At 49.6% G+C, this 23634-nt stretch overlaps 1 protein-coding gene across 1 annotated transcript; it reads left to right on the top strand.

Annotated features, from left to right (window-relative positions):
* Window positions 1–513: 513 nt before the first annotated feature.
* Window positions 514–22150, top strand: WSCD1 (WSC domain containing 1). The gene is made up of 9 exons (XM_062615627.1): window positions 514–666; window positions 8457–9115; window positions 11027–11141; window positions 11546–11730; window positions 13949–14070; window positions 18284–18449; window positions 19269–19433; window positions 20072–20272; window positions 21471–22150. Exons 2-9 carry the CDS (start codon window positions 8707–8709, stop codon window positions 21821–21823), a joined length of 1716 nt encoding a protein of 571 aa, XP_062471611.1. The 5' UTR covers window positions 514–666; window positions 8457–8706; the 3' UTR covers window positions 21824–22150.
* Window positions 22151–23634: the final 1484 nt, after the last annotated feature.

The following is a 23634-nucleotide window of genomic DNA, read 5'->3' as shown; positions in this document are numbered from 1 at the left end:
CCTGAAACCTGCGCGCTGGAGCCAGGAGGCTGCCAGGGACTCGCTTTCCTGGGACCCTCCAGACCTGTTGGGAAGGGGTCTGGGTCTCCAGAGGGATCTGCCCCTAGTGGGAAGAGGCACGGAGACACAAACACAGGAGCATCCGTTCAGCTGATCGCATTAGGTCTTCACGCCGCTGCTGCCGCCGCTTCGGTATCTGCCTCCGCAGCCACCCGTGCGGTTAGACGAGCACAGAGGCAGCGCGTTCCGGCGGCTCTGGAAACGTCTGGAGCTGCGGGAGCTGCGGAGCCGCTCCGCGGAGCAGCCGGAGGGAGAGGCTCCGCTTCCAGCGGCGGGAGCGTTATGAAACAGGAGCGTGGCGGCCGCGCCGGCGGGGGCTGAGCGCCGGCCGCTGGTGCAGGAGGCCATGGAGCGTCCCCGCACCGCCGCGGCGCAGCACCCCGGCACCCCGTGAGGCGCGGGGCCGGGCGGGGGCTCACGGGCACGGCCGCCGGAGGGACGCGGCGCGCTCGGAGGATTACGGCTGTGCGCGCTGCGAGCAGGATTAGCGGGGAGGGCAGCGGCTGCGGGAGCAGGGTTGACCGCGTTACGGCTTTCTGTGGTATTTCTGCGGGGTGTCTGGGACTTTACCTGGCTGCAGCCGGAGTGCCTCGGCCACAGCGAAAGGTGAGCATCCTTCCTCTTTTTCCTACACAGTTGCATTGTGTGTGTCTGCAAGCTGTTTGTCAGCTGGCCTTGGCACAAGTAAGAGCCAGAGAACTTTTCGCAGAGGGTGAGGCATTAGCATTCATCGCAGCCTGACCGGCGGTCTGATTTGTTAACATTTATCCATGGATCTGAGCACACGGGGCTTAGCTGCATTATTTATAAAGATTGCAGCTCGCTCTCGAGATGCCCTTCCCCGAGCAGCCACAAAACATCACACTTGAAAAGTGGGGATGGATCAGGCGAGTGTGTGTTGTGGCCCCAGCCTGGGGAGGCAGGCGAGAACGCTCGGCTCCTCCAACAGTTTCTGAAGCATCCTTGTGCTAAATAAATAGACCCCGGCAATTTTTAGTAGGTGGATGCTGCAGCATTTTGGATGCTGAGGGGTTTGTTACAGACGTTTAAATACCTACGATCTAGTTACAGAGCTGCACGGTGTTTCAATTTCAGTAGATTTCCTTGCACACAGGAAAAGATCTCCTCTCTAGCTCCTATGGGCTGAGGCAAATACCAATATAGGGTCTGCGTTTTACGACAGTCTCTTACAAAACTTCAGCCTATTGCCACAGAACCACATTGGGGGGTTGGAAATTGCAGATAAAGCCTCATTTGCTGGGTGCTGGAGTTCTTAATACCAAAGGGATGTACATTATGCATGAATGGTTTATTATTGATCAAAATACTTTCTAGGTTCAAGAATGCTGCTTGCTGATAGGTCTCAGTTTATCAGTGAATGGTGACAGCAGATTGTGTGTTACCTTTTGAGTGCAAACCTCTGTGTACAGAATGCACACATATACATGCATGTATACAGACAAAATGTAGGTATGTGTATGTCTGCCCCTTTTCCACACTGGCATGGAATCAGTTCTCCTGATTACTACTTTATCACTGAGCTAGGTAAAAAGTATGGGATCAATGGAAGAAATCCCCTATTGCTGTGGTGTGCTCGGTCACAAGCTGTCACTGGACACTTCCCAAGTCATCATGCTGTCTCACAACAACCCTTTTGGACCAGTTCCTCCTGCAGGCCCCTCTGCATCCCTCACCATAGGCAACTGCATTCACCAACACAGTTATTGACTAGATTTACACCTACCCATGCTGGAAAATTGGTCTCCAAAAAGCGGAGCATCCAGTGGAAGTGCTGCAGTGACCAAATCCACACAAGTCAGCACTGAGTCTCCAGCCTCAGGCTGCAGCTCTGCTCTGTGGCACTGCCTTTCACTTCCAAAGCTGAATTATTTATCAGCTGTAAAGCCTGGATATCATATACATTTGTAACTTCTGTATTTTCAACTTGATTTGACTAGTTTATGGACCACAGAGTTTTTCTCCATCTTTTTACTATCTATGCATAAAGATGTTTTTCTGCTTTATCGCAGTTCAACATTATTGAACAGTTTTAACACAATATCAGCATCAGAGATAACTTTGCAATCTGACTACATCTGGTAGCAAGTGCACTTGTACCCAGCAACAGGAAGCTTGCCAGGAAGCCCTCTCAAGCTGCAATGTTTGCCACTACAGCATGTAGTGAAATTGCTTCTACCTCATCTCTAGTTTGCCGGCAGACCTTAAAGTGGTGCTTAAAGTGACACTCAAAGCAGCATTGTGTCAGGAAGGAGTCACTCATGAGGGGGGCATGTGCATAGAGTCAGCACAGATCCATCCTCCAGCAAGTGAATCTCTTAAGTTGGAAGAAGTGCTTGTTGCTTCTGAAAGCCCAGAGTAAGGCCACATCTTTTGGGAGGGAAGCTGGCGTGACACATCAGAGCTTCTGTGCCGGGACAGGCTGCAGGTCCCTTCTCTAATGTCTCACCGGTCTCCTCATTACTTACTGAAAAGCCCTAGACCAAAAGCGCCATTTTGATGGAAGAGAAGTGGAGGAGTTAGTTTTTAGAAATATCTACAAACCAAGTTATTCTCTAAGTCAGACAATTGGAGGTAACTTGGGAAGAGGTAGGAAGGAACCCTTGTTCTGTATTTAAATACAAACCCTCCACAAGTTCTGCAGCAGCAGACCTGAGTGATATGGTGCACTTTGCATGGAGGATGCAGGATGAGCACTAGCAAAGCACAGGCACCAGCTCATCCTCAGCCTCACATGACTGAACTAGACATTCCTGCCTTGGAACAGAGGAGAAAAGCAACCTCAGCTTACCACATGCCTTGCAGGAAGGGCTGGGATGGGAGAACTGGAGCACAACGGAGCAGGTCCTCCCAGGCTTCCTCTGCAGGGTTATCCAAGCAGGAATGCCTGCCCAGGGTGCTTCTACCTCTCCACCTCAAGCCAAACACTCTGGGAAGGTTGGGCGGCTGGATTCTAGATGGGTCCCACATGAGCACTGCATTGTAACTGCCAGAAAGGTCAACGAGCAGGTTATATTCCATAGGCCTTATCTCATTGTAAAGTACACATTTAAGTTGGTGAAGGGAATCTGTATAACTCTTAATGTACCTCTTCATCAAATATTTCCTCTCTTTTTTGGTAAAAGAATATCCTACAAAGGGCAATGGAATTACAAACTCACCTCTTATTCTTCCCTTTGCATGAATTCCTGAATTATAGTTAAGTTAGTGAGATGATTTCACATGACACTTCCTTAAGGAGCTAGAAAAAGTAACAATGGACCTTAACCGAAATCCATCCGAATCAACCTATATCTGAGTGGGTTTTGGCTTAAGACTGGAGAACTAGGATGTTTTTTCTAAGCTGTACTTCTAGCATGTGTTGCTTTCCACACAAGCGAACTTCTCTGTCAGTTCCACCCGAGGCATGAGGGGAGAGCTCAGCTTTTTAAACCCCTTTCTCAAAATTCAGGAGACTGTTCTGGCCACATGTGAAAGCACCACAGGTTCTGAGTGCTTTTAGCGATGGGAACAAGGCGAGCTGCGAACATCTGACAGCATCCCAACGCTCAATCTGCAGCTTCTCCAGAGTTTTTCTGCCTACGTGCTTTCACGCAGAGTGATGCTGGCCTTGACTTTCCAAACAGCCTCAAGAAACTGGGTGCGTGTATCCAAAAGAAAGGCCACAAGCCAGACTCCTGCTATGTCCCAACTGACTCCATTTGTCCTCAAAGACAGCTGATGAAAGGAAGGAGAAATGTGGAAGAGGGATGGCTTTTTCTAAACCCGGTGCTCAGGAGTCCAATTCCCTTCCGTTTACAACAGCAAACACAGCTTTGCTTCTGAGCCAAGGCATCGGAATCTGCAAAATCCTGCTGGTCTTTAGACAAGATCAGCTGTTGATGAGCTGGAGCATCAATGCAGTACTGACCCAAGAATATGCATTGAGCAGCCTCTCAAGGGGCAGTCTCAAATGAGCAATTCCTTCACCTGCAAGTTGGGGCTGTTCTTTAGTGTCTTCAGACTTCCTCAGCCTTTGTAGCATCACTGAAAGCATTCAGCCTTCCCTTAAAAATTCCATAACTATTCCTGCAGCTAGGAGAGTAGAATTGCCAAGAACTTTACAAATTTTCCTCTATTTCTCTTTACAAATATAGCAATAAGTACAGGTATAAATCTGGTGTTATATATGTAATGCAAGAAAAATAAGGATTAAAAGAAAACCAGCCCTGAAAATGGGAGACACCTCGGGTCTGGCAGCCAATCCTGTCTGTGTGCTTCCCAACACCGTGCATGTCCTCACCAGGGCACCAGGGGAAGGGAACACTGACTGCACAGTGTTCCGAAACAGGCAGCACATGCAGACAGGTCCCCCCTCTGCCTCCTGCCAAAGAGCTCCCCACAGCCATGTCAGTGGCTCCCTACCTGCTAACCACATCCTTGCTATGAAATACTGGTAGAGCTCGGCAGGATCCATTACCCCTCACCAGGCACAGCCGCTGCTGCTGCCGGGCACACTCAGGAGCTGGGGCTACATGCCAGCCAGAGCCCATTGCAGAGGATGCCACCGCAGTCCCCTCAAGGCCTGCTGCCCCTGCCGCCCCACTGCTCTGGGTAGGGCCCCGCAGGAACAGGTCCTGAGCAATGCGGCTGCACAGAAGCAAAGCAGCTTTTCTGGGGATGCTGGTGGGAGACACCTTGACTGAGCACTGCAGGTTCGTGCAAGTCCTCTGGGAGAGCATCCCTCACACTGCACCAGCACTGACTGAACAAACACCCACCCGCAGCACTGCCCAGGAGGGTCCCCCAGTGTGGGGACAGGGCTCCAAAACCAGGCTACAGCTGCAAAGCCACTGGTGATCAGGTCACACCAGATCTAGAGGGATCCCTCTTGTAAGATGTTGGCTGCCCCAGGGACAAACACAGCATTGCCCAGTTTAGGAAACAGATGGGAACAGATTCATAGTGTGAGACTGGGATTTCAGGCAAGATGCATTTCTCAGCACTGCGTTCAGTCCTGCTGACACATACAGGGAAAAAAACCCTCAAAACTACTTTTGTCTAATGACATTTCCAGCCACAAACACCTCGAAATGCTGTTCAAACAACTGCATGGTTATCTGACTTCTGAACAGTCAAAAATTCACCTGTCACCTGTAAAGCGAATAGATCGGTATTTCATAAAATCAGATCACTCAAGGCTCTTCTGAACCCCATCAAGTTCATGCCCTCAATAACCGGATAATCCCCCATTTTAAAAAAATCATAGGCACCAGACACACAAGGGCTGGTGACCCACACGAGGGGTCCTTTCCTTGCTGAAGGCTCAGCACCACTGCAGCATTAACCCTTTCACTGTTCTGTCCACCCAGAGGTCCTCTCCGCTGTTTATCAGTTCTCATTTCCCATCTCAAATCCTTTCAATTACTGTTTTATGATTTCACTGACGAGCTCAACTCTCAATTAATATGGTCCTAAAAGCCCTTTGGCTGGAAGAACTGATAAATAGGAACAGAAGACTCTTAATTTTCCTCCATTTCACTTCATTTTAAAATGAAACATGTATGAAAAAGACAAATGATACATTTTCTATTACCAGACACTAGTTCATATCCTCCTTACTCTTTCCTTTTTAATATCATCATCAAAAGTGATGTACTTCAATTCTTTTAGGCATACTTTGATGATACTGCAATAATCAGTTTATAGAAAATTCAAATGACATTTCTTTATGTCAGCAGCACTCTGCTATTTCCCCACTAAAAAGCAACGTTTAATTTCCGAGTTGCACATTTGCAGCAGTTGCTGTGGGCGGAGAGTCTGCTTATTTATTTGCTTGGGTTTTACTACAATGTACTGTCATGGCAACTGTACTGAGGGCGAATGCATCTGGAGGTAATTTATATATGTCACATTGACTGCAGTGGCGCTGGCTCGTACCATTTAAACTTTCTCAGGCACTGGGCAAGGGCAGCATTAGCCCTGTGAGACCCAGAAGCAGCTGCCCTTAGTAACTAACTAGATAATTAAGCCATGCAGAGCGACAGGAGCAGTGCCAGATGATGCTTGGTGCTTGGAAGCAGAGCTTGCTGCATACTTCAGCCCGGGCCAGTGTCTCGGGCAGCGACTCTCGCTCTGCTGGGGCACAGCAGGTTTTCACCCTGCTCATGTGGGAGGCAGCACATCGCGCCCTGCACGGGCACCTTTGGGTAGGCGGTGCCCAGACCCGGCAGGGGATGATGCAGCTTCCCCCGTTCCACATCACTGCAAACGTGGAGAAACTCGACTGAAAGCTGCTGAAAACTCAAGCCCACAGTGCATTAAAAGGGACTAAATTGGGGCAGTGCTGCAGTTTCCTCATCATGTGCCTGACCTCCGCCACATGGCTTTGATGGTCCCTCTCCAGCCAAGCCACCACTCGGCATCGCTGATGAGAGGCTCCCGCTGCCGCAGCACTGCCTTAATGCAAATGGCTTGGACACACTTGGGAACTTTGGCTCCAAGTGTTTCTTGATATTGTACCTCGCTCACTTTGTGGGTAAACCAAAAGAGCTGCGAAACCCTGAATTACAGCTGGGAAAGGATGACTGCGAGGCTGATGAATTTATCAGGCCTCACCTTGCTGCTAGGGGGAAATCTTCAACCTTTTGAATACCTGTGTGATTGCAGCCATTACCATCTCCCCGGAGGCTTTGCAGCAGTGTTTCCTTGGGCGCCATCCCTTTGCACTGTAGATGTGCTCAATGCAAGCAGTGTGCGGCTGCCTCCTCCACTGGCTAAGCCTCACCTCAGAATCCTGCGGGATGCAGGGAGCAGCAGTTTCCCTGCCAGAATCCCAAATGGCCAACACACACACACATCTTTTACATTAGACAGCCTGTTTTGGGCATAGCTCAGGTTTGCAGTAGCCCCATGTTAGGAACAACGAGTGAATCAAACCATACCTATGCTTATAGACTGTATTTCTGCAGATAAATTAAAGCAGTAACAATCTGCAGTATCTAATTATGGCCAATCTGCCTTTCATCTGCCTGGGTACTTGTGACCCCTTTACTGTAATTCTTGAGCGCTCACAACGTTGATCAGAGATTTTCAATAATTTAACTTTAAGGGTCAGCTCCTCAGCTGTGTAAATCAATGCATTTTCCTTGGCTCTGGAGCTGAGCAGAAGGGAGGGCTCTTTCCTGGTACGGCTGAGAAACTGGTCTTCAGGTACTGCAGCAGTTTTGGCTTGGAAGTTCTGAGCTTTGGTTATGGTCACTGCTTAAGGCAGAAAGAAGTTGCAAAACTAAATGAAAAAGAAGGGAGAAGGGAATGGGTGGAGACTTGGTGCCTCTGTTTAAGAAAGAGGCATCAGCAAACATCCACAGAATTGAACTCAGATACACAGTGAAACAAGACACACAGTGAGCAGCTGCTCCTCTGCCAGGACTGTGGATATCAAGAGCGTGCCCCAAGTGCCAGTTAAGCAAAAGCCATAATATTTTCTTTCCTGGAAAACACTGCATCTTTTCTCAGCACTTGTCTGGCTCCACAGAGAGGCGACTGACAGGGAAAACAGGAACTTATGGGGAGATGCCAGCTTTTATTTGCTACAGGAGGTTAAAGGTTCCCTGAAGCACAAAGGAGCTTTTCTTGCCCAGACAATCCCATCGCGGTGCACATCAGCACAACTGAAGCCTGCGAAGCTCAGAGCAGTCAGGAGAGATCTGGTGAAACTTGAAAGGAAATTTTTCCAAACATTCCCTGGCTTTTACCCACACTTCCCTGTTCGGCCACAGCACAGAAACCCGCTGAAAACCAGCCGTATCCCCGGTGTCTGTTAAAGTGACAAGCTCAGCCCTGCGGCAATCCCCAAACCCCTTCCAGCACAAAGCCTGACTTTATTGTGCTGCGCAGAGATTAATAATTCTTATAATATCTATTGTGAGTTGATGCAATGTCTCCCACCCACCCCGCCCCCCCCACTGCTGTTTCCTTCTGATCTGCATGTGTAGCTTAGCTACTTATAGCTGAAAGGAAGGAATCTGATAATACCTTCCTAAAAAGGTGCCCGTACTACGGCTGCCTGTTCCCGTGACCGAGAATGGAGATGTTGGCTATTGGCAAAAGAAAAGAACTTTTTTCCCAACATCCCAAGAGAATTAACCTCATCATTGAGGTATTTCTTGTGCATTCCAAATTAAAAGAAAACAAAAAAAAGGAGGGGGGAAAAAAAGCTGAGGATCTGAAACCAGCTTCTGCTTAATCAATCATTCCCATTGGATTGTTGCTTTTAAAGCGCATCATTACAAACAACAGATGGAGGAGCAGCTAGAACAAGGGCGGGTGGGGGACTGTCACCCTGGTGATGGGCATTTTCTGCTCGGATGGAACCAACCTCCCCGCTGCCGTTTCAGGTCTGAGCGGCGGCTGCTGGGCAGCTCCTGGAGCACAACGATGGCTTCACCCCGGGCACCTGCAGAGCCCCTCGGCCCGGCGGGCGCCTGAGCCCGGCCCCAGGCTGCTCCCTGCGCTGCGGGAAGAAGGCTTTTCCCTGGGAGAAGGCACCTTAGCGATGGGCTGAACTTACGGGAGGAACCAGCGCCCGGCCAGGCGGAGATTGAGGGGCCCGTCGGGAGGCGTGAAGGGCCTGGTTTCAGTAAGGGCATGGCCAAAGCTTTCTTCAGGCTACAGAAGTTTCTCCGTCGGACCCAGTTTCTGCTCCTCTTCCTCACAGCGGCTTACCTGATGGCCGGCAGCCTCCTGCTGCTGCAGCGGACCCGCCTCATTATCCAGCAAGGCTCTCGTGGGACCTCCGCCAGCCAGGCCCTGGCATTGCTGGACGGGATGGCCGGGGCCGGGATCGTGGACCCGCGCCCCGCTCCCAGGCTGCTGGTGGGCATGGACGCGCTGCAGGATGCGGCCCCGGGCCAGCAGCACAGCCCGCGGTGGCTCGTGTCCCGCAACTCCGAGCTCAGGCAGCTGAGACGAAGGTGGTTTCACAGGTTTATCAGCGACCAGGAGCCCATGCAGACAGCGGGGTTCAGAGCGATGAAGCACACTGCTGAACACACAGGTAAGGATGCACCCTGCCCCTGCGCTCATGGACCGCTCCTCTTCCTGTTCCAGCGCTTCATCACCCTTTCGGCAAACAAATTGTTCCTCAGCTCCATCTAAACCTGCCCTGGTGCAGCTTGAGGCTGTTTCCTCTTGTCCCATCCCTTGTTCCTTGGGAGCAGAGCCCAGCCACTCCTGGCTCCGTCCTCCTATCAGGCAGTTGCAGGGAGCCATCAGGTCCCCCCTGAGCCTTCTCTTCTCCATCTGAACCCCCCAGTCCCTCAGCCGTTCCCCATCACCCCTGTGCTCCAGGCTCTGCACCAGCTCCATTCCCTCCTATGGCCCCACTCCAGCACCTCAATGTCTCTCCTGCAGTGAGGGATCCAGAACTGGACACAGGATCCAAGGTGCAGCCTCATCAGTGCTGAGGGCTCAGGGTGGGGACCACATCTTTCCCTGCCAGGGAGGCTGTCAAGTTCCATCAGTGCATCAAATGAAAACAGGAATTTGTTAAGTAAAAAATTAACATTTTCTGTTAGGAGCGCTTCCACGTATGGGGTGTTTCATACTGCTGCCCTGGCCTGGTTATGCCATTGCACAGGATGCAGAGGGACAGGAACTGAATCACTGATATGATGTTCTGCTCTAAGACCCCGAGTCTCTCACAGGACATGATTTGGGATACCCCTGGGATCTGGTGCTGTGGGAGGGATGCAGGGAGAGCACCCTCTGGCTCCTGACATGGCTCTTGGGCCCCACACACCGAGTTCCTCTGCTGCTGGTTTGAATCCAAGGGCCCAAATCCAAAGCCCCCAGTGAAATGCAGAACATCCTCACTGTAGGCGACCCCCAGCCCACCAGCAGTGTGCTCAGGGTGTGCATCACAGCCTGTGAGCTCTCCAATTGCACGTTCACAAATTACCAATGTGCAGGTCTTTGAATCTGCTCTTGTGTCGGTAATATTTTAATGTTTGATTTGTTATTCCAGGCTCCAGAATCTCTATTAGAGTGCCTTAAAGTTTCCTTTTCTTGCAGATTATTTTATTGATAATATAATACTTTTTAGTTTTTTCATCATATATTCTCTTCCTGTCCAAGCTCATGTTGTTTAACGTTCCTGTGTTGTCATCTCAATGCTTCTAAAATCAAATTTCCTTTTTCCTTCATATTTTAATGATAAAATGTACTTATATACACACAATTGCTGTATAATAGCAGGACTCCACATCATCCTTCCAATCGTATATTAAAAATGGCCTGGATTTTTATAGTGTTTTGTTCATGACAACAAAAAAAAGGCTTCACATAGGATGCAGTCTAAGAGAAATATTTATCTTTCATATGCTAAGCAAAGCAGGACATATTTTAAGAGATTCATTTGCACCAGGGAGAAGGAGATAGTTGGATGCGATAACCAGCCAGTGCTGCCTAGTTAAGACTGAAGTTATCTTTCCATTATAGCTTTAATATAACTCTATGTACCCAAAGAAAATTGATTTTCTTAATATTTCTTTCTCATCATCTCATTATCAATGTGAGATTTTCAATAAAACTTGGGAGGAATCCAGCAAGATTTCTCCAGGTCTTTACTGCTTTGAAGAACACCTCCTCCTTCACTGCAGAGACTCACAGGGCACTGCCATGGAAGGGAGGGAGCAGGAGCTGCAGCTCGAGGTGGCCACAGCCTGGCTCTCGGCCTGCTTGAAGGAGCTGGAGGAAGGGAAAAGGCTGGTTTGCCTTCGGCTCATTTCCATTGGACACCCCTGCAATAGCACCAGTGAAGCTCAGCACCAGCAGCCAGGCCTGCAGGGTGGGCAGGTCGTGATGTGTGCCCCTGTGCAGCTTCTGGCAGCGAGTGCCGCTGGATGGATTTGTCCCTTTTCCCTGTGTCCATCCCACGCACGTTGTCCAACTCTGCTCTTGCGCACAGGTACCTACGTGGGATGCTTCAGCGATGAATCGAGGGAGAGGACGCTGAAGGGAGCTGTGTTTTATGACTTGAGAAAAATGACAGTATCCCACTGTCAGGAAGCTTGTGCCGAGAGGTGAGCAGGAACTTCTCAGGGCAAGTTTGCTCTTCTCTGAGTTTGAAATGGGAAAAGCATGCACACATTAAACACACAGCATGTGTGAAAACTGTGATTATCTCACACCTTCAGGCATGCCGTAGCTCTGCTGCCTTGCTTAAGTAGACTGTTTCACTGCTGCCTAGTCTCTTTATCATAGCACGGCTACTGACAGTAGTTTCCTGTTGTCCTGGTCAAGAACCACTGTTCTGTTAGATGGTCTCTGTGGTCTGTGGTGCATTGGAACGCACGTGGTGCCTGTCCCCAGGGCCGGCTGCGTCTCTGGAGCAGGGTGGCAGAAGCATATGCCTGCACGGGGACAGGTATGGACTCAAGAGCAGCCAGAGTGCCTGTACCAGCGGTGCCTGCGTTTGTTCCCGCAGGGCTTACACCTACGCGGGGCTGGCGTACGGAGCAGAGTGCTACTGCGGGAACAAGCTCCCCGCGACCGCCTCCAAACCCGAGGAGTGCAACAGCGAGTGCAAGGGGGAGAAGGGCTCGGCCTGCGGAGGGGTGAACCGGCTCTCGGTCTACAGGGTGGAGGAGCTGCGGGCAGGAGCCAGGCGACGTAAGTGGGTGTTTGTGTGACCGGGGGCAGGCGGCCTCTGCCAGGAGTGGTGCTGGCCCAACCTAAGCCCAGAAATGATCCAAAACAAAGGACTGCAGCAGGACAGTAATTAGATAGTGAGCAGAGGAGGATAGTAAGTAGGAGGGACACCAATCTCTTTCCTAGGCAAGAAATATCAGATCAGAGTTTTGCTCTTCCAAGAACTTCTGTCCTAGTTGTGGTTGGGATTTCTGTTTCATCTTGAGATGACAGCGCTTACCCTACTTGTCATTCAGTCAGGTACTGTGGGAGATACAGCAGATAAACCTTTGGGCCAGCACAAAGCACATAAAATACCTAACAGCTGAGCTGTCTTTACTTTTGGCAAGCTCACAAGATCTTACTATGTTATTTGCTGAGAAGAAGCACCAAGACCTTAGGTTGTGCCACTATTGATGGTACTTCATTTCTTCTTAAAGACAAGTCAAGGTTTGTACAATAATCCACCCAGCTACATATAAATTATATATCAAAGGTACATAGACCTAAATTGCTCATGTCAGGCTGACAGGCACATTGGCAGGTTTCCCAGGACATGCATCACTGTTTAAATCTTAAGCATAAAATATATATACATCTTTCACAGAAAAAGGGTGGCATTTATTTTTCTCCTAAGTGTTAATGAATTAGTCATCAAATTAGTCTAGCCTGCAGCTAGATTTGTATTTTGGTTGCCCTTAGTAATACCTGATATTTGACTGTTTGAAGAATCCCACTGACAAGCCCACAAGCTAGCTGAGAGGCCAACAGAAGCATTAATCACAATGAACAAGCACACTGGGAGGTAACTCTGACACCATCACAGCACCTGCGATGTGCACGATGCCGTGCAGAGAACAGAGCTCATGTAAGGCTCCTGCTTGCACAGAGCACATCCAGTAGCATCACCACTTAAACCTTCCCTGGGTTTGGCAGCTCCTGGCTCCATGAGCACCACAAACTGCACAGCTCCCATGCCAGGACTGTGCCCCATGTCACGTTAAATACGGGGAAGCTCAAAGCCTGAAGCTAATGCCCCTTCGCTCATGATGGAGAATCTGGGCCCTTCTGTCAGGAAATCCTTGCACAACCAAAATTCCCTTCAACACCGCATCTCTGCAGTCACCCAACACATTTCCCACATCAGTTCTAGTGAGTGCTCTTTAAGGTAGCAAGTGGGTGCAGACCAGGAGAAGACCCAAATTCCCTCCCCAGTCCTCCTTCCTCCCTGTTGAGTCATGCTAGGCAAATTCTGTCAGTAGAGTTAGCACAGAGTGATGAAATAAAAGCATTTTCCACCTTTGTAAAGCCAAAACCAAGCCCTAGGAGTCAGAGACCCACTGAACACGCAGGCTCTTTTCTAAGCAGCCACACCACACCGTTTCCTCCGTTACCATCAGTTCATCTGTGCTGATGTGCAGCCTCACTGGGGCAGGGAGTTCCCATACAGCTCTGGGTATCACCTGGTTCTGCCCAGGAACGTTGCTCTCTCAAGCAGGAGGGGATTAGTACTGCTGCTTGTAACGAGCATTAGGGCCAAACCCTGACTTCAACCACAGCAATGCAGGACACGGGGCAGTTCTGCCAAGCTCCGCGGCACTGCCGCAGGAGCAGGACAGAGCAGAGGCCGATGAAGACCTGAAGCAAGCCCTTCTCCCCCAGCAGCTCACAAAGCCTAGTTCAGATTTCCAAGGCTGCAGCAAACACCCTTGGCCTCAAAAGAAAGTGAGTGGGAAGAGAAGGGAGAGCTCAGCCGGAGCAGATGTGCAGGAAGGTGGCTCCCTGGCGGGGGCTTAGGATTCATTTAAATTCCATTCCTTTTCTGGTGCAGATCATGGGAAGCTTTGTAGATTTGTATCGGGGCTTTTAAGTCTTTCAGGGGAAAGCATGCCATGAAAAGAAGCCTGGGACCTGCAGACAATAGCAATGCCCTCCGCTGGTGGAATGCAATCTAAACCCTTTGCTGCAGCCCAGCTTTCGGTGGTTTGTACAAAGCCAAAGGCATGTGCTCCTTTCAATACCACAGGATTTGCAGCACAGTTTTCTAGTGTCTATCGTGGTTTCTCGGATTCTACAGCATTTGGAATATACAATTTATTTTATTATTTTTAGCTTCTGAACCTAATATTGTTCTTTGTGAAAGAGGCAGGATACTACGGACATTGTTTTCTCAAGAGAAACCTATTTCATATCCCTGCAGGAAGGAATGTTATCTATCGAGGATGTTTTAGAGCTCCAGCAAATTTAACAGACACCTTTCCAGCCTCTTTGATACAGCCCAATTTGACGGTGGAGATGTGCTCTGAATTTTGCTCCAAGAAAGTAAGAACAGTTCTCATTTCACATTCTTTCTTTTTGTTATTTTAAATTTTAATCTACTAAGGGAATAACAGAGATTAATGCTTTAGAGCTTTGAATTTGTAAATGAGTTTCTAAAGCACAAAGCTCATCACAGTAAATAGCCAGTGATGTATCTGGTCCAGCTGCTCTCCCAAGTGGGGCTGGTGGGACGGAAAGTCAGAGTGATGCCACTAAATACCACACACAGAAAAGCCGTTCTAAGCAAGGAGTATCAGCCATGAGGAAATTGATGCCATTTCCATGTCACACTCAAACCAAACCCAGAGCCAGATCTGATCCCAGGGGATGCCTCCGTGGCCCCAGTGGCCTCCGGAAAGCAATGGGGAGCCGCTGTGGCTCCAGGGCAGGGAGAGGCAATCCCAGCGCCCTCCTCCTGGTGCAGCCCTGAGCTCCCCACAGGCAGCAGCATGCATGGCCACAGAAAACAGGAGGATCTAATGTGAGGCATCTACACCCAGTTTTTACACCAGTATGTAACTGTGTTGGCTGGGAACGTGAGACACTCAGATAAGCACACTGAAAGCAGATGGACTGTCCTGGTACTTTAATACAAATGTGTGTATTTCCACACCAGAATTTATACCATTTTCACTATAACCTATGTAATTTAGATCTAATTTATTTTAATTAAAAATGGAACCATTGTAGAACTTCATGTCAATATATAAGGCTACCAGAAGGCAAATAAGGTCAGTTGTGTGTCAGCTTTTGGACAGAAAGCGAGGACATACCAACATCTGCTGCCCTAGGGCACTCTCTTGGCCTGAAGCAGCGCCTTTGCTCATCCTCCACACTTATCACAGAGTAAGATTGGATGTAAGAACTGAAGGAGTTTGATGGACATGGGGATCTTCACAGGAGGGAACGTTCAGCTCAGAGCAGCCTCTGCTTTGGTGGCTGTTGTGGTTGGTTCCCTTCCTCCCCATCCCATAGGGCTTATTTTTTTGTTCAGAGGAGGGTTCACTGCGTGGTCAGATTCAGCCTGCAGCCACATCCAACCTCATGCACTAAACTGAATGTTTATTACTTTGTCTTCTAGCATCACAAAACTGATTAAAACTATTAAGGCATGAACAACAAATCTTAATTAGGAGGTAAAGTGGGAAAGCTTTTCCCAGTCAACATACCCTCCATAGCAGCTCACCAATGTTTTACACATGCATGATGGGATTAGCTCTGTGCAGCCGGTTGCAGTGATTCACCCACATACCCTGTGTATTAACACACATGCACCCCCATGCATGTAAATGCGTGGATGTCAGGACATCAGGAGCAATTATATCCAAAGTTCTGCTGTTAATTTATTGTGTAATGGTGGGAAGAAATCTTGATCTTTGTGTCAGTTTGCCCACATGTAACAATTATATCAGTATTTACTTATGAAGTGCAATTGATGATTTTCAATCTGGGAGAATGGCATGAAATAGCTGGAGAAGCTCAAACACAAGGTCAGTGTTTTTTAGCACAATTGTGCCATTTTGGTGTGGGGAGATGTCTATTCTGAATTAATGAGGTAGAGCTCCTTCAAGGTTTTCTGGCCATGCAGCCAAAAAGTAAAAGCATCTGAATGACTGAAAAGGATACAAAAAAGACCACAACCAAAACAGTACCATTTCAGCCCGACTTTCAAATAGGACTTGGCTAGAGGAGATCAGCAGGATGGAGGAAACTGTCCATCTCTGTAGAACAGCTCGTGCCTTTCCAGAGCTGGAATCAATGCCTATTTGCTTGATGAAGCTTGTGTGAGAAAGCCATGAGCAAACCAGATATTCTAAAGGATTATCTGAACAGACTCCTGCAGAGAGGGCATGGAGAGGGCTGCAGAAATGATAGCATGAAGAGGAAAAGGTACTGAAGGAAGGTGAAGAAAAGGTTTGGTACCTCTCTCATTTATTCCTTCCCTAAAGTGGAGCAGGTAACACATCACCCCCGTGCCCACAGCCCTGCTGGACCCCATGGCACCCTTTGGAAAGTGACTTGGAAAGTATTCCCCTACAGGGCTGACAAGGTCTCCCTCCACTTCAGCAGCAGCAACTGCACATCCACAAGTCCAGTTATTATGCACTGATTTGTGCTTTAACTCTAGAAACCAAAAAAGGCCCTGATGTGACACTACAAGCGTTTGTCCCAATTTTGGATCCTTTCCTCACAAAATAACATGGACAGCTTCCTAGCCAGTAGCAACACACTCCTGAAATCAGGAACCCCAGTATTTCAGTGACTTTGCACACTTGGACATTACCGACCCCATGGTGCTTTTGCTTTTCCTTGTAAAGCAATACACAGAGCACAATAATTTGCTAATTTCAAAACGAGACCTGCTGGTTTGAATTCCAGATGTAGCTACGTGCCATTATTTACCCATAAACAAAAGACTCCTGGGACTTGGATCAAAATCCCAGGAGAATGTGGAATTCACGCAGAGGGTTTCCAGAGCTCCATTTAGATACTGTCATTATTTCCTTAACACAATAAACCAAGGAGCAGTGGGCCAGAGCCTCGGGCAGCGCAGGCACTCACGCTTCATTCAAGTGACCGTGCTGCCACCCCTGGGCCTGTGCGGCACTGCGCGGACCGGCGCTTCTGCAGGCGCCGGAGCACGGGGTAGCGCTTGGAGAGGTCTCTGCAAAGCCTCTCGCTCGCAGGTACCTCTGCACAGGTACATTCCTATGCCAGGCTGTGTGTGAGGGCCGGGACATTTATTAATTTCCCAAGCTGAGAAAGGCTGCTTCATCGCAAAGGGAAAATTCCCGACTGCAGGCAGAAACAGCCCTGGTTTGCTCCTGGATCAAATCTGTAGTTTCTGACAACATCGTACCTCATTTGCCAAGCAAATGCTGGCTGTTTGGGCGCACATGTGTTGTGTTTGACTCCTTATCAGAGGATGAACATGCGGAAAAGAGCAAGAGATAAGCTGCTCCGCAGTCCTGTCACACACTCCCAGGCTCCAAAAGACTTAAAAGGCAAAAAGAGTTGATATGGAAGTGGAATGGAACGCTCTGCACTTCAAGTAACCCCAAACTTCCTTCAGGTGTCCCCACAGACCTGCCCTGGGGACCCTGGAAACCCAGGGAAAAACATCCCCAGTCCCCTGGTAGAGAGGAGAGAACTGAACTTGAGGGCAGTTCCAGCGCAGAAGTAAGTGCACCTTTCCTAGTGAGACACAAGCAACCCCTGATTTCTTCAGCAAATGATCAGCACGTTTCCCTCAAAGTTCCCTAAGCTCCCATCAGCGCCAGCCCAGCCCCACTGCCACAGCACCTCCTCGGGAATTACCTCCTTGCAATGAACACTACCTGTGAGTACCGTGTGGTTGCACACCTTACACCCTGCCCACGTACCTGTCATTTGCAGCACTCAGCCTGGATTTCAGGCGAGGTTTCCCTACCTAGAAGCAAGGTAGAGCCTCCCTCCAGCAGCAGGCACCGCAGGTCCCCTCTGCCTCTTCTGGCACAGCCCCGCGCTCACCCTCAGTGGGGTCCCTCTGAACACATGTGCCAAAAATGACTTGGTACCACATTTCTAAGTGGCTTTTTCAGAAGCGTTCACAGCAGCTCTCAAAGCCTCTGCCAGCCCCTCCGTGCATGTTCAGTTTTTGCTAGCTGGGAAGAAGTCACACTGAGACATGTACTTCTTTATGGTTTTTTTCTGGTTTTAAAATGGCATTAGTCAGTGGGTCTGAATTCCCTCTTTGCTTTAATTCTTTAAGGGCAAGCTTCCTCTACACAAACTCTGGTAAAAGCTGCATAAGTCAAACCTGTTAACAGTAGAGTCCTCAGTTTGAGGGAATGCAAGTGGAAGTTTAAAAGATGATCCAATTCAAAATGGGTGAAAATAAGAACCACTTTTCCTACACTGAACTCTTGCAGATGGAATTTCATACTAGAGGCTACAGGACTATTATAAAATTATGGCTTATGAATAATTAAGAAAATCAGAATATTTTGACTTCTCATGCTTTACGAGGTTTGTGTCTGAGAACCACTCTTAAAGCAATTGCAATATGAAAAGCACTAGAAGCATAAGACACATGAGCTTAACAACGATATATCAAACATCGCTTTGATCTTGACAGTGGCCTTGTGAAGATGTATTTCTCTTTGCATAGCAGCAGCATTCCCCACGGGCTGTTGATGTGGCATTTACACACTGCTCTGTTTTCCCCCTTCTGCAGGAGTTTCCCTTGGCAGTGCTCCGAGCACGGGAGTGCTACTGCGGCTACGCCACCGGGCGCTTCTCGCTGCACAACGGGGCAGATGCGCTGCTCTGCAGCGGACTGCACAACGCCAGCAGCACGGCCAAGGGACAGTACTGCCTGGTCTATCAGACCCCAGTGCAAGGTAGGAGCACCCACCCCACCGGGGCAGCCAGTGCTGCTGGGCATGGCCCCTGCACCCCTCAGCAGTGGTAGGGCTGATCTCCGTTCAGAGGCTCGTTGAGGAATGGAGAGCATAATGCATAGTTCATAATTTATTTCCTGGCTTCTTGTTGAATCGTCAGAGGGTCAGGACTGGCTCTCGTCCTACCCTTGCTTCTGGGGGCAGGCTAAGAAATAAGGCTTTACAAAATAAAGAAATAAGGATTTACAAAAGCATGGTAGGCTGTCATAAAGTACCTCTAAAGTATGGAGACCAGTGCCCAGCCCCCATGGAGATGGACACAATAGGGCTCATCACTACCTTGGACCCTTCGGAGAGGACAAAGAGAGACAGGACATTAGGAGACACAGCTAGAGGTTTAACTGAAGCAGCTCCTTCCAGTGGGAGGGGTTTCTCCTGCGTTATAAAACTGCAGTTTCCAGGTGTAATGGCATATTCAGGTTTCATTGAAAAGCCAACCTGCCAGGCAAATAGCCCCTAACAAACAGGCATCAAGGGGCTTTTATCACAACTTGCTGGCAAGTACAATGGGTTGCCGCAGCTCTTTCAAAAAAGCATTGCCTAACACAAAACCAGCAAAACCTCTTCCGAGGATAATCTCTCTGGCCTCTCACGGCTGAATTAATTTGGGGAAGTAGCTGACTCACAACCGGACTCAAATTGATATCCTATATTTGCAAGAGAGAAAAGAAAGAAGCAATAAACGCCGTAATCAAGAGCTGTCAGGGAAATTATTAAAAAGCCACAGTGCTAACAATGAAATATCTTCTGTACTCGCAGACACCCGCTGCACCGACAGGAAATTCTTAACCACCAAATCCAAAGTGTTTGTTGCTTTGTCGAGCTTTCCTGGGGCTGGGAATACGTGGGCTCGCCATTTGATAGAGCATGCCACAGGATACTACACGGGAAGCTATTACTTCGATGGAGCCCTGTACAACAAAGGTACTGTGTCCCCAGGGATGGGGCACACAAAGCCCCTCTGAGGCACGGAGCTTTGCTTGCTCTGGCATCCTCCTGCTGGGACCCAGCGGGTGCTGCCCTGCTGAGCACACTGGCAGAATTCAAACCCGTGCCTGGAGCGAGGCATCGCTCACGGTGCTGGCAGCAGTAGGGGTGGCTCCAACAGCTCCACAGGCAGCTGCTTTCACAGACCACAGCCAAAATGTGCAGGTCACCTGCACTGGTGCTGCTGAGCACACACACGTGCACAGCTCCCATCTGAAAGACTGGTCCAAAAGACCAGCTGACTAAAATGCCAACTAAACCGAGCCTTGTGTAGCACAGGAAACAGCATTTTAAAGTGTTCCTGACTGTGCTGGCAGGGCAGCAACCTGCATGGGCACGATAATCAGCAAGCACGAGCAGTGGCCCTGTGCAAAGCAGCCCCTGTGCAGTGAGGTGCTGCCTGCTTCTCCCCAGCGGAGGAAAGCCATGCTCCCACGCACACCCAGCTCAGACATGGGTTTGACAGGCTGGTCCTCCCACTGCAGTTTTACACCACTGTAGAGAGTAATTTAGCATGTGAAAGGTACAGGCACATCATCAAGGGGAAAAGCCAACAATCCTGTCTTGTAAAACAGGTTTTAAAGGAGAAAAAGACCACTGGAGGAGTAGAAGGACCATCTGTGTGAAAACACACGAGAGTGGCAAGACAGAGATTGAAATGTTCGACTCAGCGATCCTGCTGATCCGGAACCCATACAAGTCTCTGATGGCGGAGTTCAACAGGAAGTATGCGGGGCACCTGGGCTACGCCACCGACCGCAACTGGAAAAGCAAAGGTAAAACATCACCCCGGGGGGGCACTGCTGCTTCGGACACAGCTTCAAACCCAGCACACTGGGGAGAGGGAGCTCACCGGGACCAAGCGAGCCCTGCAAACAGTGGGACTCGAGTCCCACCGCAGCCGAGCGTAGTCCCCAGAGTGCTCGGACCTGCACTTGGGGAGTGCCTGGGGTCTCGCTGCACATCCAGCACCAAACCTGTGCCCACAGGCGTGCAGCAGCACTGCTGCCATCGTGCTGTTTGGCAGAGAAAACATGTCCACGTCCAACATCCCTGCGTACAGCCCATTTGCCAAGCTATGCGAGATGAAGAGCATTTGCCCCTGCAGCATGTAATAAACATGAGAAGTCTTATTTAAGATTGGAGGATTCAATGGAGCATGACATTTCCTGAAGGAAATTTTACAGCGCTGCACAGGTGCTACGGCACTGCAGATAAAGAAGGATAATAGCAATAAGGGGACTTGAGATTCAGTGTTCCTTGAACACACAAAAAGAGTTCAGAATATGCCTGCCACGCTTCATGCGTTTGACTGGCAAGCTGATAGTGTGACTGTGATTTCCCCACTGAACACACTGCTGCATTCAGACAGCAGCAGAGGAGGGATTCCACTTGCATATCTCCTCATGCATATTTTAGGCATTACAGCTGTGCCTTGGCAAGCCGCACAGCACAGGGCTGAGGGAGGCTGGGGAAGTGTTCTCTCTCACAGCACATTTCTTTCCCAAGATCATGTATTACCTTTCATCAGTCACAACTCAAAACCTATTCATCAAACCCAGACAAAACAGCCCTTAGTAAAAAGTCCAGAGGGAATGGCTTTCCCATAACAATTTGTAGTTTGCTGTACATTTCAGCCACAAGTGCTCTTTGTCCAGCCCAAAAGCTTTAGCTAGGACTACTAGATTATCATAAACAGCAAATAGAGACTGAGGTGTCATTAATGGTAGGCAGAGGTAGGAAAATCACTCGGTAAATCCTGTCCCTGTGATCGTGGTGGGCGACCCGAGGTCCCTCCCATGTGCCGGGCACAGGTGAATCTTCCGAATGCATCCTATTCCCCAGTGCACGCCCATCCAGCACCACCAGACCGTGCCCAGCAACGCCAGTCCTGCTGCGCAGGTAAGGCTGGGAACGCGGCTGCCGCGCAGCATGGCTAACGCTGTCTCCTCTCCCTGGTTTCCCGGTGCGCAGAGTGGCCGGATTTCGTGAACAGCTACGCGTCCTGGTGGGCCTCCCACGTCCTGGACTGGCTCAAGTACGGGAAGCGCCTGCTCGTCATCCACTACGAGGACCTGAAGCAGAGCCTCATCCCCAAGCTGAAGGAAATGGTGGAGTTCCTGAACATGACGGTGACAGAGGACAGACTGCTCTGTGTGGAGAACAACAGGGAAGGGAACTTCAAGCGGTCTGGTGCTAAGCAAAAGGATTTTGAGCCATTCACACAGGAAATGAAAGATCTTATCAACAGGTACATCCTGACAGTGGACGAAGCCCTGAGGGGAAGAAACTTCACAGGGCTGCCCAGAGAGTACCTGCCGAGATGATGACCTGGTGGTGCTCAGTGCTGAGCTTACAAACAACATTATTTTTCTCAAAAATACAAAGCTAAAACAACCCCACAAAAATAGTAATAAAACAGGAACAGAGCTTGATAGCCGTTAAAGATACTTGTGGAGCCTGCTGAGCAGTGCAAATTCTCCCACTCAAGGGTGTTCTTCAGAGCACTAAGTGCTCCAGAAGGCAAGCAATGAAGGATGGAAATTGGGTTATAAACCAGGGCGAAAAGCTTTTAGTGTCTACCTGCGTGTGCCCCTCCTGCACCAGCAGCTCAGAACCTCACCGGGAGCACCCCTGCTTCTGCTGCGGGCATCCTGCCAGGGGCCACGTGGGCTCCTACAGCACCGCATGGGACAGGGATGCATGGAAAGGGGGAGGGAAAAGGCACCTGGACACTGATGGACGGTTCCATCGGAGCAGTTAAGGAGGTCACCTTCTTCCAGTCCAGCCCACGAGCTTCCCCCCGGGGTTTGCTGGTTGGGTCACCTGCCACGGCAGAGGCAGAGGTGCAGGGGGAGAAAGTGTCCATGTGCTGGGCAGGGGGGCTTCAGGACCCACCCCAGGCTCCCCTGCATGGCCAGGGCCATGTGAGCCCCACAGGGAGGTGGCAGCCGCAGTGTGCCCCCGTGAAGAGGGGACCCGGGACCTGCAGGACAGAACCTCAGCATGGCCAGAGGTGGGCTGGGTATTGCCGGTCCCAGAGAGACCCCAGGGGCATGGATGAGGCCTCGGAGGGGTGGCAGAGGAGGGATTGTGCCCGTGCTGGAGGCTCAGCACAGGTTTCAGCACCTCCATCTCTGTCACCAGAGCCACAGTGAGCCTGCGACAGCCATGTGTGGTTGATCTGTGGTCCCCTGTGGTTCACTTCACCCTGTGCTGTGCTGCAGCAGAGGTTGGCAGATTGGATGCCTGCAGGCAGCTGCCACCGGAGCGGCTCGGAGATGGTGAAACCACGCAGCTGGAGAGGCTGCCCTGCTGCGAGATGCTTCTGTTCGTGTGAAATAAAGGATTCCTTGAAAACTTGAGTGAAAATACTAGTTTTAATAAAGCAACAAGTTTCTATAAAGGGAGCTGGGCTTCCTCTGCGTGTGTATCATTGGTGCTTTGACCATCCATTCATTTCTTCTAATGTTCATTCAGAACAGAGAGGGACAAGACCTTGTGCAAACTGAGCCAGTACAGATGCTGGACCAAATTTTACTGCGACGCCTCTGCTTCTTACCAGGTCAGGAGTGAGACTAGCAATAGCTCTGCTAAAATCAGCCAAATGAAGTTGCATTTGGGACTGTCAGTTGGTGAATGTTCAGTTTTACTGAATTATTTCTCCCCCTGCATCCATGTTAATGAAACATAGGGGCAGATGGAGAAAACTACTAAAGAATAAAAACACTTCCCTGTGAGGCAGGTTTCCTACACTCAACAAGCTCTGCGCTTATCACACTGAGCTTTAATTAAGCAGGATGTTTTAGTCAAAAGAAAGAAGCTATCATGTCATTAAAAGCCATGTTGATGTTCACTCCACTCACATTTCCCTTATTTTGTACCCAACAGCAGCATATTAGAAACAGGAACATGCGTGCAATGCCCTCAAGCTGTCAGTTTTCTCCAGGAAGTTAAAGCGATGATGAGTCATGAGCAGAACAAGAAGGAAGCAGAGAAGCTGCATTTGGAAAGAGAAGAGTTTAACATTTGAATTTTCCAAAGGGAACAAGGCTGAAGTCCCGGAAAACTTTTACATGTAGGTGGGAGACTTCTCCCTACAGAGAGACTGGGTCAGTGTCTCAGAGATCTACTTGAT

The sequence above is a fragment of the Pezoporus occidentalis genome, unplaced genomic scaffold (assembly GCF_034315485.1).
Source record: "Pezoporus occidentalis ecotype Australia unplaced genomic scaffold, CSIRO_AGI_Poc_V1 ctg183, whole genome shotgun sequence".
Classification (NCBI taxonomy): Eukaryota; Metazoa; Chordata; class Aves; order Psittaciformes; family Psittacidae; genus Pezoporus; species Pezoporus occidentalis.
Note: the sequence above shows the minus strand (reverse complement) of the source record. Positions and strands in the feature narration are given on the sequence as shown.

What these genes read in the sequence shown, in the direction of transcription:
- WSCD1 (XM_062615627.1), top strand. Translation starts at nt 8,707, where the DNA reads ATGGCCAAAGCTTTCTTCAGGCTACAGAAGTTTCTCCGTCGGACCCAG. An exon ending in GCGGGCAGGAGCCAGGCGAC is followed by an intron (nt 11,731 to 13,948) that starts GTAAGTGGGTGT and finishes ATATCCCTGCAG; the next exon opens with GAAGGAATGTTATCTATCGA. An exon ending in CTATCAGACCCCAGTGCAAG is followed by an intron (nt 18,450 to 19,268) that starts GTAGGAGCACCC and finishes CTGTACTCGCAG; the next exon opens with ACACCCGCTGCACCGACAGG.